This window comes from Protopterus annectens, chromosome 2.part1 (assembly GCF_019279795.1).
Source record: "Protopterus annectens isolate FY-2018-M chromosome 2.part1, PAN1.0, whole genome shotgun sequence".
Lineage (NCBI taxonomy): Eukaryota > Metazoa > Chordata > Ceratodontiformes > Protopteridae > Protopterus > Protopterus annectens.
This window is the reverse complement of record NC_056729.1, coordinates 1708391163-1708407071: the sequence shown is the minus strand read 5'-3', so window position 1 is coordinate 1708407071 and position 15909 is coordinate 1708391163. Positions and strand designations below refer to the sequence as shown.

The 15909-nt window shown below is 38.4% G+C and overlaps 1 protein-coding gene across 3 annotated transcripts in view; it reads left to right on the top strand.

Annotated features, from left to right (window-relative positions):
* Window positions 1-15909, top strand: part of CASZ1 (castor zinc finger 1) — a 668840-nt gene that overhangs the window by 552075 nt on the left and 100856 nt on the right. For all 3 annotated transcript variants that reach the window (XM_044063158.1, XM_044063159.1, XM_044063157.1), the window contains one exon: window positions 11212-11275. In XM_044063158.1, coding sequence (XP_043919093.1) covers window positions 11212-11275 — 64 coding nt within the window. The remainder of the gene's footprint in view (window positions 1-11211; window positions 11276-15909) is intronic.

Genomic DNA, 15909 nt, shown 5'->3' with positions numbered 1-15909 from the left:
CACTACCTGAGTAAAGAAAGTTTATTTGTTGCATTTGTTTACCAGGAACATTTGACTCGGCTATGCAAAGCCCCTTTTCAGCAGATGCCCGGGGAGAAAAGCTTCACATATCTTCAGAAACAAAATATTAGAAATATAAACAACAAGATACATGAACTACATGTACTCCTGGCTGTCCACTCCCCTGAGATACTCTGTTTATCCAAAACCTGGTTAAAACCAAACACCACAGATAATAAAGTGTTACCACCCGGGTATAACATACCCGGGTGGTAACAATTTATTATGGATCATGCTTCTAGAAAGGGGGGTGGGGTAGCTGCTCTATATGAATCTGTGTTAAACGTCACCATTGAAGCTATACAACCACCTCAAACTTATAACTCAGATATTCTTGCCACCAAATTGCAACTTAATAAAAATAAATGCATTAATATCATCTGTGTGTACACTCCCCCAGGAAATAATATATCTACACTCGAAGATACCCTTCACTGGCTATCATGTAACTACCCCCAAGAAACCTTACTACTCGGAGATTTTAACATAGACTGGAGCACCTGTTCCTCAGAATCCCTAACCACCCATGTTAACCTGCATGCATTTACACAAATCAAAACCCAACTCCATTCTCGCCTTTATCTAAATAGGATTTGCAACTGTACTCTCCAACCTACTCCAGTCCAACTATCCTTCCCCTTCTCTCCAGGCTAACCTCTACAATCTCTCTGATCCTTTCTCTAACCTTTCCTATAATACCAAACTATTACCAACTAAAGCCTCTTTACTCTATATGCTTAAGCTACCTAAGCATACCCCCTACCCTCCTTCACCTCTTCTAAAATACTAATTTGCTTAAACTTCTAACATTAAAAGTTCTGAATGTTTCTTCATTCTTTTTGCCTTTTTTCTTTTCTCTTTATTTAATAAGCCATTTTTGCCAAATTGAAATTGTCAATAATTTTTGCTAACTTTGCTAATTTAGCAATCTGATATTGTTTGTAGACTACTTTCTAGCCACCTGTTAACTTGTAATGTTCTTCTGTGTCTTAACTCTTTCTTAATTAAAAAGAATTCTTGCTTATGTGGAGCTTTTCTCCCCGGGCCTCCACTGAAAATGGGCCCCCAAGCCCAGTGGACTTCCCCGGTATTCAAACTGAAATAAATAATAATATAAATAAATAACCACCCCCTACCATGATCGGAAAACCTAACCATAAAGAAATCATACGTGATTGGATACTTATCAATAGTCACTCCCAACTGTACACCTCTGGGACCCTCCCTGATGACTTAAGTGATCACCTTCTTACCTATAAAATTAAGCATAAAGCCATCAACCCCCAACAACCCATATCAGAATTGTAAGAAACAAAAAGAACTTTAACCTTGTCAATTTCCAACAGGAGCTAAACTCATGCAAATGGTCAATTCTAAAACATCTCCCCTTAGAGGAAGTAGTTGTATACTTCATCAACAAATTCCTTGAGATCCTTGACTCTCATGCATTCAATAAGAATAAAGGCAAAAACTGCGCCATGGCTTTCCAAAGAGTCCAAACTAAAAATCACCCTTAGATACAAAGCATGGGCATTATAGCGTACCACTAAAGACCCCCAAGATCCCATTAAATATAAGCAATCAAGGAATGAAACTAAAATATCCATTTTACAAGACAAAAAAAATACTACTATAATCTACAGCAAATAAATCAAAACAACCCTCAGAAGTTTTGGCCAGGTTTAAATAAACTATTACATCCTGGACAAACTTCCACCCCGACCCCTGCAGCCACCATTGATAAACTACCTGAGGAAGTCTCAGACAGTTTTAACCAATTCTTTATGGAGACAATCCAAGCCCTAGCTAGCCAGCTACCTCCAAGCTCCCCTGGCCCTGAGGACACCACCCCTAGTAACCAACTCTCATTCAGATTCCAACCAGTTGCCACTTCACGTATCTGTACCTTGATCAAAAAATTAAAACCAACTAACCTCTCTGTTGATCTACTCCCTGCCGAGTATCTACAAAAAGCAGCTAATGCCATTGCTTACCCCATCTCTATACTAATCAATCAAACCATATCCCCACCATCTGGAAAATATCCTATGTAATCCTACTTCACAAAGGAGGTCTACTGAACTATCTAATAGGTCAATAGCTATATTATCTCCACTTGCAAAGATTATGGAAACATATATTCAAAGACAACTACTGCACCACCTAATTCAGAATAACCTTATGACAGACTCCCAGCATGGCTTCCGACCTCACCACAGCACTACTTCAGCCCTCCTAGCCTTCTCCAACACCATAAACCATAATCGCAACAATAATAACAGATCCTCTGCCCTCTTCTTGGACCTCTCCAAGGCATTTGATATGATCACCAACTTCTAATCCACACCCTGAAAACATTCTGTCTAGATACTAAAGCCCTTCAATGGTTCCAGTCTTATCTGAGTGGCAGACAGCAGGCTGTCCTTTGGCAAAACAAACTATCTAACCTCCTACCCAACTCCCTTGGCGTACCCCAGGGTTCTATACTAGGGCCCCTTCTGTTCTCCATTTTCATCAATGACCTTTATACTGTTATACCAAAAGTCAGCTGTATTCAATACGCTGGTGATTCTACCCTGATCTGCTCAGCCACATCTCAGACAGAACTATGGTCAGCTACCCAGAACACCTTCAATATAATAGAAAACTGGCTTTCTGGTCGTCGTCTGATCTTAAATCCTAAAAAAACAAAACTGTTACTTTTCTCAGCAACTCATAGGTCTACTGCATTTACCTTTACCATAAAATCCAATAATGGCACTATAATCTCCCCAGACACCTCTACAAAACTACTAGGTGTTATCATAGATAACAATCTTAAATTCGACCTGCATGTTAATCAAACCATCAAAACCATCAATAAAAAACTAGGGTCACTTTACAGGATAAAAGCCTTCTTAACCCCACCTGCTAGAATTGCCATAGCTTGCTCTCACCTACTTTCAACTCTTCTATATGCATCCCCTTTACTGTCTAATTTAAACAAGTCTGTCCTCAACAAACTCTCTATCTGCTACAACCACATTGCCAGATTTGCCACTAGTCTGCCTTATAAAACACACCACTGTATCACTCTAAACAAGCTTGGGTGGCTAGAACTGCCCAGCTTGATCCAGTATAACTAAATGATTATGGCATATAAAATCCTTTACAATCCGGACAATACTCCTGCACTAAAAAACATTATCACCCCATATAACAATCCCAGACCTCTTCGATCTTCTAACAGACTGCTAGTTCAGATTATCAAAATTAATAACTCAGCCGGTGACTCTCTCTTTGCCAACTCTGCAGGTAGATCCTGAAACTCACTCTCAGCTGATATTACTTTACTTATCACCCTGAGTCAATTTAAGATAAGACTCAAACAATATTTGACACTAAACTGGCTATGTCAATGTATCAAACCAGACTAACTCTCCTGTACTATGAGTTAATAACTATAATTTAGCTTAGTTGTGTTACTTAGTCCAGATTTACACCTGGGATTATCTCTAACCTTGGAATGTGTATAACTTAAGTATGTAACCACTGTATGTTGTATCTGTAATCTTAACTGCTTATCATGGAACTTTTCTCCCCAGGCCTCCACTGAAAATGGACATGAATCCAGTCGGACTATCCCGGTCAACAAATGTAAAATAAAATAAATATTTAGGTTACAGACAAGTAAAATGCAACAGTACTCATAGATAGGTAGATAAATCAGGCACACTTGTATAAAGACGTAACAATGGTTAGTCAAATATAGAAAGCTGGTGTTTCAATTGAAGTATGCAATCAGTAATGTAGTCCTGACACATGAAGAATAAGGCCAATTTAGGTAATAATTTTTAGAAAACTGTGATCAGAAGTATGTAGCTGGGAGTCGTTTTAGTGCCTGGCAGTTGTGGGATCTGTGTGGAAGATTTGCTGCATATTTTCCAGTTTTGTTGTAGCATGAGTCAGGTTTGTTTTTTGGGGTATTTTGTAGATTGGTAAGACTGGAGGAAGCATAAAGAAGCATTGGGAGGAGGTATGCTGGCAAAGTGCTCCTCCTAGAACTGTCAGTGAGGAAAGGTTTAGCACGGTACAGGAGACCACCTTTTCGGTGTTTTTTTTTTTTTTTTTTTTTAGGATGGCATGGGTAATATGCTGGTTGTACCTTAGGCTGTCATCTATAGTGACACCAAGCACTTTTGTCTGGGTAACCATTTCGATAGTAATGTTGTTGGGTGAGAGAATTTTGAAAAATTTTTTTTCTATACTAATATATGCTTCAGTGTGAAAAACATTAGTTCAGTATTCTTTGCATTTAATAGTGAAATTAGAGTTTTGTAGCCAAGTCCCAGTGGAAGAAAAGGATTCTTGGGTCATGTGAAGCAGCTATGGATTTGGTGCTGCCCGTAAGAGTGTCACCATATGCATACTGAACAGTGATTGCTTGTTTTGTGCATGTGTGGAGATTGAGTGTTGAAGATGCTAAATAACAATGGACCAAAAACTGAACTCGGTGTAACTCTGACATAGACTGGTAGGAAGAGGGAGAGATTTTGTTTCAGTTTTACAGCTTGTATGCTGTTGGATGGCTTGCTGTGCAACCATGAGAGTGCAATTTGGGAAAACCCTGTTGTGGAGAGTTCAAAGACCAGTTTTTGATGGGAGACTAGATCAAATACCTTTGACATATCCAGAAAGAGAGTGGAGGCTAGTTTCCTGGCATTTATATTTAGGTTGACAGAAGCTGAAGAGAGCTGTGGTGATGCCGTGATCGCGTCAAAAGCCATATTGGGTGGCAGATAGAATGTTGTGCTCGATTAGGTGATCCAAGAGTTGGGAATGAATGGATGTTCCTAAAAAATTTGCTGGGATGGTAAAATAGCAATAGGGCAGTAGTTGGAGAAATCAGTAGTTAAATAAAATATTTATTTATGGTGGAAGAAGTGGGAGATTATGGACAATGGGTGAGACAGATCTAGAAAGTTAATGATTACAAGAGGCTAGGTGTGCTAGAACAAAATGCCGTAGGCAGTCCAAAGCCAGGCCCTCCCTCTCAGTACTAATGCTATACTGGTGCCTGTATGCAGAGTATTATCAAAAGATGAACTTCAAAGGAAAATGTCATTTATTTATTACTTCAGTGTGAGTTTATATCACTAAGAGATAACCGAGGTCATGCTTCATGCAGAACAGTAATGAAACAAAAAAGTCCATTACTTAACCAGTAGAGCCACAGAAAAAGAATTTACATTAGGCTGGGTAACACAAGAAAGTTGTACAACTTAGTGTCATTTTTTTCTAGGTGGGATTTGAACCACTTCACCAGCAAGATAGGTGCTGTTAACTGATTGCACTTTACTGGATTTCAGAGGTGGCACTACAAACCACATAGCTCTGCACTGTATTTGAAATAGGTACTGCAAGAGTTCAGTTCTCTGTTTAAAAAATCATTACCATGCTAAATTGGCAAGGATCACAATGTATGTTGACATGTTCTTCTGGGCAGTGCCACCTTCTTTGTTGTTGTAGTCTTGTTTTAATTAACATACCGAGTAGCAGTTTTGTAATCCACTTTCAAGTCAGTTTTAGCTTCTGTGACTAGAAAGTGTTGTATTATCCTGGCATTTTCTCAGATGTAATTTAATTGGTGCCTTCATGCTATATGACTGTTTTCAAGTAGAAGTTAACTACCAATAAAAAAATCTTTTATATTGGTGATATGTTTGATAAGGGACGGGTGGGATGGTTCATAGGTTGGTACTAGGCTATCGACCCTAGGGCCAATCCAAGCCTAGCCATAACAATTCCCTGGCTATTGCTTCCCACACTATTTACTTCCCTGGACCCCTGTCTAGCAGGGTGACTGACGTGATCCCTGGGGTGAATATAGGTTCATAGGTGGTATACAAATGAAATGGTTTAGGAGCCCGATGATGTTTTCTCCATAAATTCTAGAGTAATCATATTTCTGTTCTCCCTGTACCAAAAAATTCACATTTTTTTATTTGCCTGTTGCTGTCATTCAGACACATATTCTAATACTCTTACTGGTCAAAAACCTAGTAAGGTAATGTAATTGACAGTGTCGCTCATACGTTGTCACATCTCATTGGAAGATAGAGAATCCGGAGAGCTAGCGTTTGCCAGTATTCAACAGGACACAGGATGAAGTACCCTTTTGTTATGTCTGCTCATTAACATAGACATGTGGTCCCGTGACACCTATTATCATTAGAAAAAACTCCATGTGCTCAGAAGATGGTAGTATAGACTGGCAGATCATGTGTACTTGTTCTAAAACATTCCAGGTGGTCTGTAAACCTCTCATTTTGCCCACATGTTTATATTTTGCCAGGGGAAAAAAAAACAAGCAAGCACAAATTGCATTATTTTAGTGAGCATGAAAATTATATAAAGGTATTTGTAACTGTGGTGCCCTTGGAAGGCATAACTGCGGTCTTTTTGTATGCCGAAGGACCATCATCCAAACTGGTTTTACATAATTATAGTTCTGCATGCAATTCAATGAAATGCTGATTTCTGAATAAAAGTGGTTTGTATACCATGGAAGTGTGAAATATTGGGAATCTCAGACATTAAAATATTGTGCAGTACTACCTGTCCCTTTGCACCTTAGGCCCCTTTTTCTCAGTATTTTAGAATTTTATAATGTCTGACTTCTGAAGTCATCATCTGTTCTGCAAATAAAACTTTCAAATGGCTACTTGTGGTCCTGTTTGAAGCCAACTTCATTCCTTTGCAAAACTAAGCTATTGTAAGCTAGCACTAAGAACTGTAAAATTATTGGTTTATAAACATACACATTTTTGCTGCTCTAAAGTAATAATGGATGCACTGCTGGGTCTATATCATTTTGTCGAACAAACTATTGACTACCTCTAGATCGAACTTTAGTTATAGAAGCTTAATCCATTGAACACTTGTTTTAGCAAATTTTTTCCCAGGGAGAAAAATTAGTCAGCCAACCTAGCAACCATCACAAAAAACACAAAATTTAAAACCCACCCCCTCTAAATATACCAACTCCGAGATCACACTACAGTGGGAAAAAGGCAAACTCCCAATGATGGCCAACTAGTTTTTCTCCCTGGGAAAAAAAAAACAGCTAAAACAAGCATTCACTGGATTAAGGTTTGATAAAGAAAGTTTGACGAAGAGGTATTCGATAAATAGTTCATTTGACAAAGTGATAGGGACCCTGCACTGCTACCCTGCCAGCATCCGTCACTCATTTGAGTATTATGATTTAAATAACGTGGGGACTACACATTTTTTTTAAATAATAAGCTGTACTGCTATTTTGTCTCCCTTTGTATGTTCTAGACTGGTTTTGTTATTATCTTTATGTGGTACTTTCTGGTGTTTACACTTGTCAATATTGTTGTATCTTGTATACTTTCTTTTGTTAATATCTTTGTATAAAATGCTCTCAGTATTGAACTTGTGAACAAGAATTGTTTTTTATACCCAGGCTGTGCATGCAAATGGTCACTGATGATCAATACGCTACTGTGGTAAACAAATGTCAACAAAAATAAAAATAATAAAACAATGCTGCTTTCATTGTTGTGCTTATTATGTTTGATATCATACCTAAGTTCTTTAGAGTTTTTTCAAGGTTTCATTTCTTTTTGACTTCATGACATGCATTTTTATAAAATGTCACATTATGATGTCACGTGTTACTAGCATGGTTCTCCTCCCAGTGGCCAATCCCTTTATTGGAATCCTTAACTGCAAATAATGATAAAAAATATGTAAATAAATGCTTTTGCATTACTTGACAACTGGAAGCTTCTCACATATGAACACAGCATTCAGCTAATTGCAGAGTGTTATTTTTTGAACGTAGGCACCACTGTCTCCTCCTTCTTCATTCACTTCCTTTATCCTTGGTTAAACTGTGGCTTCCTGAATGTTTGCAGGCAATAGGGAAATGTCAAAGATTTAAGTATACTTCTGAGGATTGCTGATGGAACATGTTTACTGGAGACATACTGGAGGTGGGGTTAAGAGAAACAGGTTTCACGGTGCTCGGAAGGAGAACCATGGCATCCTACTTTGAAACAGTACGTCACAAAGCATTCTATGGGAATTGCTCCAGGCATAAAGGAAGTGAAGTCAACAGCAAAAAGGTTTTACAGTAAAACTCTTTCATTTTAGTTTTGGGATTTCCATAAACATCCTCATAAGGAGAGCCCTAACATTCTCCGTGGAACCTAAATCATAGGGTACTTTTTGATGTAGATAAAATGACTAATGACAGTGACGTGTGAGTTATAATCTTTATCTGTATAAGTTGCAGTAAGACAGAAAGAATATCATAGTAAAATTTGACGTCTGCTATTAAATGCTTTATATTGGAAATTAATTGGTGGGAATTATGTTCATGAACTCACTTGCCTTATTTGACACTAGCACCTTAAAACAGTAAAGAAAAATGTGTGTGTGTGTGTGTGTGTGTGTGTGTGTGTGTGTGTGTGTGTGTGTGTGTGTGTGTAAATATATATATATATATATATATATATATATATATATGCATATATATATATATATATATGTGTGTGTGTGTGTGTGTGTGTGTGTGTGTATGTATATATAGATAGATATATACATACATACATATTCACACACATACACACACATATATATATATATATATATATATAGATAGATGTAGATATATCTATATGTATATATATATATATATATATATATATATATATATATATATATATATATATATATATATATATATATATAGGTGTGTGTGTCTGTCTGTATGGATATACATATATAAACATATATTTTATCTTCTGTACTATGCTAATACCACTCCATCTATCTCCCTGGTATCCTAACTCTTGGCATTAGTGAGTTTTGTTCTTTCTAATTGTTGCATCTTATGAAAGGAAACCTTTATTGTATGATTTAGCTTGTTCATCTGTCACAATACAAGCAAACTTGTTTGTGTAGTTCCAATAGTCCACTGTTCGTACTTTGGCTTGGTTGTTTCAAAGATGAAATATGCAAACCTATTAAAATGTTTGCATGTTGGTCATTATAATGTTGAAATCATGCGCTGCAATACAACCTTCATCCAGAAAGACATTTATGTAAACTGTGATACATTCAAGGTATTCAAAAGTTCGATGTCACACACTGATCAGCTAACACATCAACCAATCAAAATAAAGCAGGAGGTCATGACCCAGCAAATGGAAACCTTTATTCTATGACTCAGTGCTAAACTGTAGACTAACATTTCTGATTGTTTCCACGTGTTTTTGTTTTTATTTTATTTTATTTACACATTTGGCCGTGTTTGGTTAATGGTTTTACTTACTAGCAAAGCAACGTAATGTAGTAACACACAAGTACGCAGTTGAAAATACTCCTTTTAAGTGGGTAGTGGTATTTTGTAATTTGTTATAGCCAGAAATGACTTGTATACATATATGTATATGTTTTTTTTACTTGACACCTTCTACATTTTATTAGTAGCAAGTATGAAACAGGCCTAGACTTTATCATTTTTAAATGTCCTGCTAAAAATACACTTTAAATTATTTGATTTTAAGCTGCCATGCCTGCTAGTCTTTCTTGAATGGTTTTATTAATGATCTTTGACAATTCACACTTGAAAATTATCAGTGTTTCCATCCAGGTAGTTTTAAACTATTGACTGTGTTTGAATTTGAAACCAGTGACCCATTTAGTTTTATTAAAGATGTTCATTTCAGGTGTATCCCTGCCTCCTGCATGTCTCATTTTTTTCTAGAGAAACTGAAGTAGCACATGATGTAACAAGTACTAGAAAATAAAAAATGGCAGATTTTTTACGCAGCCTCATGGTGTACAAACATTGCAAGCTCAATTCTAAAAAAATAAATAAACGGAAATATTTATCTTAACAGCAGTCTTGAGGCTGGAGCAGGGATGTCTAGCCTTTTTGGGTCAGGGGCCACTTACCAAAACAGTTCAGGGGCCACTCCATATTTTGCAAGGTTTGGTGAGAGCACATTACCATGTTCAATATGTATCTGTCTATTCAAACAGAATGTTCTAGGACATACCGAGAACCAGATAAAATGCTGCGGTGGGCCATATTGTAGCCCTAGGGTCACCTGCTGGACAACCCTTTATGAGGAGAAAAATGTGATGTTTGCGTGTAGTTCTTTAAAAGATCTCTAAATCTTAGGGTACTCTTGGGAGTCTACTTAACATTTGTAGTTATTTGGTTTTTTACTGTTAATTGCAGAAATTAGCATAAACCTAAGATTCCTGCAGTTTGTTTGTCCTCTGCTTTTGGCTGTTTCTTTGCATGTGACATTCCACATTTAAAGTGACATCTCAATAATTCCCTACAACACTATAATAAATGTCAGCTTTGGTAGTAGGTGTAGGCACAGAGCCAGCTGAAGGAATGACATTTTCAGGTGGGTCACTAAGTTTTTATGGTGCAACACATAGTGCCATATAAGGGAATGTTAAATATAGAAAGACATTAACTGAACAGTAAAGAAAGGGGTGTTTTTGTCATGAATCAGGAAATTTCAAGGACATCTTATCCAGCCTGGTACCACATAAGTACCAAGGAAGAACTCAGCATGAGTGGGATATCAGTAATAGGAGCATTAATAATAATATCGCTTGTTTTAATTGTGTGTTTAATTCACAAAATTCTGGACATTTTCCTGTGTACATAGTAATCAATTCAATAAACAGCAATAATTAAGAACAAAAAATGTGTTCTTTATGGTATTTGTTATATATGAAATGCTACCACAGGGAGGGTAGACGTATTCCTATAATGGATTGTTTTATGTTTGCCTGTAAGGAGTTGCATCTACTACTGCTTCCTTTTTTAACAAATAGCAGGTAAATAACTAAAAAAAATCAGTATTCCTTTATGTCAGTAAAAAAAAAAACAAAAAGAAAACCAGCAAAAACAACAGTAATGTGCATGCTCCTGAGACAACATTTTTGTTAGTAATAACAGATGCTACAAGAAAAAAATTGTTTGCCATCCTGACCCCAAACGTCTTTCTTTAAAGCAAGGACAAAACATGTTTGAAGCCTAAGACTAATGATAATATTTACTGTTCCTATGCAAATCTTGACTAAACATTGTTCATTTGTGTGTTCCAGCAATGAATCTAATGGACTTGCTGCACCGGGAAATGCATCTCTTTTATCCTCGCTTATGAATAAGGTAAGAACCATCCATCAAATGGCTTTCATCCCCAGACAAATTAGCACGACGCAGAGGGGGCTGTTTGTTTTTTAATGTTTTGCCACTAATAAGATGAGTTTGTACCATTTAAATTTTACAGCCATTTTTCATCCAGCGTAATTTCGGGTGCAGCACTCACAAATTAATTTAATGAACTAGCCATAGAAATATATTGTGAATCTATGACTTTTTGAGATGAGTTCTTTGGAAACCCTGTTTGATTTTTATGCAGTACACAAAGAAAAAATGCATTAAAACTGTGCATTGCTTTTCTCTTTAATAAATGAATAACGGCCTCCTAAAGAAACTTGATAGGCTGCTATGGAGAATTTATTTAAATAATGCAGGTTCTGTTTAAATTATACATCATCTCAAAGTTTTTTCATCATGTGATAAATTTTAGTACAGCTAGATTAATATCACTTCTGTACACAAATACATTATATATTAGCCAAGCCTTCATACATTTGTTTTTAATAACCATTGACACTTTTAAAGATATATAGCCTTTTTACATTTTTTTCTAAGTCTTGATTTAAGCTCTGTCTCATAGCTATTATGAAAAAAAAACTGATGCTGTCAGAAAAGTGGAAGGCTTGATGCTGCACAGTGTAGCATTTCCAGAAAAGAGACAAGGTTTCTATTCAGGGAGAGCAGAAATGCTGTTTACAGAGGTGTGCTTTTACCACACTAGTTGTCAGGTTGGGGGGTAGCTAACAATTTTGTATAAGCTGTGGATTTTGTTTGCCTTGCCATATGTTTCCAAGCGATGGTGCAGCACAAAAATGTTTTTTAAAAAAGCTAGTTTCGGCCAACTACAGTTAGTAACATGTTGACATATCTGTGCAACTTCCTTTTGAGTCTCTTTGAATGCAAGTTCAAAGGTTCACTTCCAAAGGCTTCACGAATAGTGATGGACCTCTGCTTGAACAGAAATACACACAGCATTAGCAAATGGAGGCATGTCATCAGGTTACAAAATGTGTAGTTGTCTGCTGTCATAGGGACAGGGTGCAAGACTGCACTACTAATAACCTGGATTTCACTAACATTCCTGGGTGATGAAGCGCAGGTAGGATTAAATGGGAAGAGGCTAGATGGGAAAGGTCACATCAGCCATGGCAATGCAAATGAAGCCAGGTGTGACACTTCTTCATGGCTTGTATGACCACTGAATTTTGTGTTTGATGGCACCCCAGGGAATATTTCTTATGGGAATTCTCAGAAATTAGGTGAATTGGGGATCCAAGTCACTTAAGGTTCCCAAGGTAAGAAATAGTAAATGCCTTGATTAAGAAAAATTATCCAGCTGATAGTCTGAATAAATGCAGAACACCATGTTTTTTTTGTTTTTTTTTAAACTTAACTAATGAACATGCCTTGCTCTAGAAAAGACAGTTTTATGGGGAGATAAAAATTTTATAGGATGAATGAGTTGCAGTTAGAAGTATTAACAGATAATAGATATTGTTTTAAGGTGGGGTTTAGATAAAGTGATCAAACTGGGATAAGAATTAAAGTAATAGTTAAGGCATACAGGTTATCCAGAGGCTACTGGCGACACAAGGCTCTGGGGACAAATGACATCAAGTTAGCTGAATAAATGAAGGCTTAAATGAAGGCTCCCTGTTTATAATGTCGTCACTTGTAATACCAAGTGCTGACAGACTTCTTCTTCTTCTTTTGGCTTATCCTGGTTAAGGGTCGCCACAGCGGATCACCTGTCCACTCATGATTGGCAGTAGAGTTTTACGGTGTTGAGTTGCCAGTCCGGCGCCAAACCTTCCATGGAAAGCACACACACACATTCACTCGTGCCTAGGGCCAATTTAGAGTGTCCAGTCCTCCTACAGCATGTCTTTGGGATGTGGGAGGAAGCCGGAACATCAGGAGGAAACCCACGAGACCACAAGGAGGGCATGCGGACTCCGCACAGGCTGAAAAATAAAAATAAAGAATATCCAAGAGAGGAGCACATTTCAAACAGAGCTTTTCCTCCTTTAAACTTCTTTTTTGAAAGCCCCTCACCCGAACTTACATATGTACCAACTCTGAGATTGCCATGCTTCAGAGAAGAGGGAATATTCCATGAAGTGGTAATCTTGGACTTTGTATTTGTGAGTATGTTTTTTCAGCCATTCAGTGACCATGTATCAGGACTTGCTGTTGTAGGTCTCAGCATTACAAATGCTTACCTAATAGAAATGTATTTTTATTCTTTTTTTGTGGTGAAATGGTTTGGCAATGGGATAAGAGAGAGAGAGAGAGAAAAAGAAGAGCAGAATACAGAGCAAAGATGAACTTTCTTGCAATGAGGCAGAGTTGGAGTTTAAATCTTTTGACACAGCTGGCCCCTTGGAGGGTTATAGGTATCTGTAATCTAGTCCCAGCTAAGGGTAGAGTAGAATGTTTGTTAAGAGTTAGTTAAATTCTGTTAAGAGTCGTGTTGTTGACCATTGTGCAGGTCAGACTGTGCCCTCATTTCGGGACAAAGAAGCAGAGTGCAGTAGTCAGTTGGATTGTATGATTGCATAATAGGAAGCCGTCTGTTGGCAGACATGATGGGAACAGTTCTAGTCAGTGTGGAAGGGGACTGAACAGGTTTAACATGACGACTCATTTCCTAGCCAGAAGCACCAGCTTCAGGTAGCCTAAAGTTTCCTTCAGTTGTGCAGTGCTCTAATGAGGCTGCATGTTAAATATTGTTAGTAGTTATGGAAGCCTTGGCTCATAAACAATGTAGTGTATGGGGCACTGTCCAGCGAAAGGTGACAAACTGAGCAGGGACATAGAAAAGGTGAAGTGCAGGATTATAGGAGACTGAGGGATGTACACTTATGGAACCTGGAGGATTGAAAAGGAATAAACATTCCCAAGCTGATGTAGCCTCTAGGAAAAGGACATACCGTGCAGTTGTCCCCCAAGCTGTGGAATGCCCCTCAGTGCAGTTGTCCTCCAAGCTGTGGAATGGCCCTCAGTGCAGTTGTCCTCCAAGCTGTGGAATGCCCCACAGTGCAGTCGTCATCCAAGCTGTGGAATGCCCCTCAGTGCAGTTGTCCTCCAACCTGTGGAATACCCCACAGTGCAGTTGTCCTCCAAGCTGTGGAATGCCCCACAGTGCAGTTGTCCTCCAAGCTGTGGAATGCCCCTCAGTGCAGTTGTCCTCCAAGCTGTGGAATGGCCCTCAGTGCAGTTGTCCTCCAAGCTGTGAAATGCCCCACAGTGCAGTCGTCATCCAAGCTGTGGAATGCCCCTCAGTGCAGTTGTCCTCCAACCTGTGGAATACCCCACAGTGCAGTTGTCCTCCAAGCTGTGGAATGCCCCTCAGTGCAGTTGTCCTCCAAGCTGTGGAATGCCCCTCAGTGCAGTTGTCCTCCAAGCTGTGGAATGCCCCACAGTCTAGTTGTCCTCCAAGCTGTGGAATGCCCCACAGTGCAGTCGTCGTCCAAGCTGTGAAATGCCCCTCAGTGCAGTTGTCCTACAAGTTGTGGAGTGCCCCACAGTGCAGTTGTCCTCCAAGCTGTGGAATACCCTTCAGTGCAGTTGTCTTCCAAGCTGTGGAATGCCCCACTGTGCAGTTGTCCTCCAAGCTGTGGAATGCCCCTCAGTGCAGCTGTCCTCCAAGCTGTGGAATGCCCCACAGTGCAGCTGTCCTCCAAGCTGTGGAATGCCCCACAGTGCAGTTGTCCTCCAAGCTGTGGAATGCCCCACAGTACAGTTGTCCTCCAAGCTGTGGAATGCCCCTCAGTGCAGTTGTCCTCCAAGCTGTGGAATGCCCCACAGTGCATTTGTCCTCCAAGCTGTGGAATGCCCCACAGTGCAGTTGTCCTCCAAGCTGTTGATGCCCCACTTACTGTAGTCATAAATTGCACCTTCCTTAACAGCCTTCCTAAGGCTCTACAGACATGAGGTCATCGAAAAGCAGGAATTTCCACCTTTCTCAGTGACCCCTCTGTTCTATCTCTGTTCTACTCCTTTAGAGAGGGGCAAGTTCTGTGATGTATACATTGCAGGTGTTCCGAGGTAATTGTGTCTGACTCATACTGTCTCTCTTGTCTACATTCCTTGAGAAATGTAGCAAAAATGGGATTTTCACTTATATACAATGTTATTTGTCCTAGGAAGTGAGTACTTATGTTGTTCTTTGCCCTAAATGATTTTTTACTCTATTTGACTGTACTGTTTTTCTCTATGTACTCAAGCATTAATGTATGCTGTATTTTGTGTGTTGACCAATTATTAACTATTTCCAGATTAAGTAATTACATATTCTTCCCTATGTGTTCCCCGTATATACACTGCATGTACGTATACTGTGTTTTTATGTTGAAAGAGTTATTAATATTTCTGGTTTAACTGATTGCATTTTCTGTATCTACTTGTACAAGCCCTCCTATTTTTATTAAATGATCTGTACAATGTTTTTTCCATGCTGATGACATTTACTTTGTCAAAATTAAGGAGTATATATTCTGTATTCAGCATTTTTCTTGTGTATTCAGCATTAAATTAACAAACTGTGTACTCTTTTTTTTAAATTTTTTTCACTACTGTCAATTGTGCTGACTCAGTACTTTACCAGTATATTTGCTGTGTAAGTATACAGGCTGTGT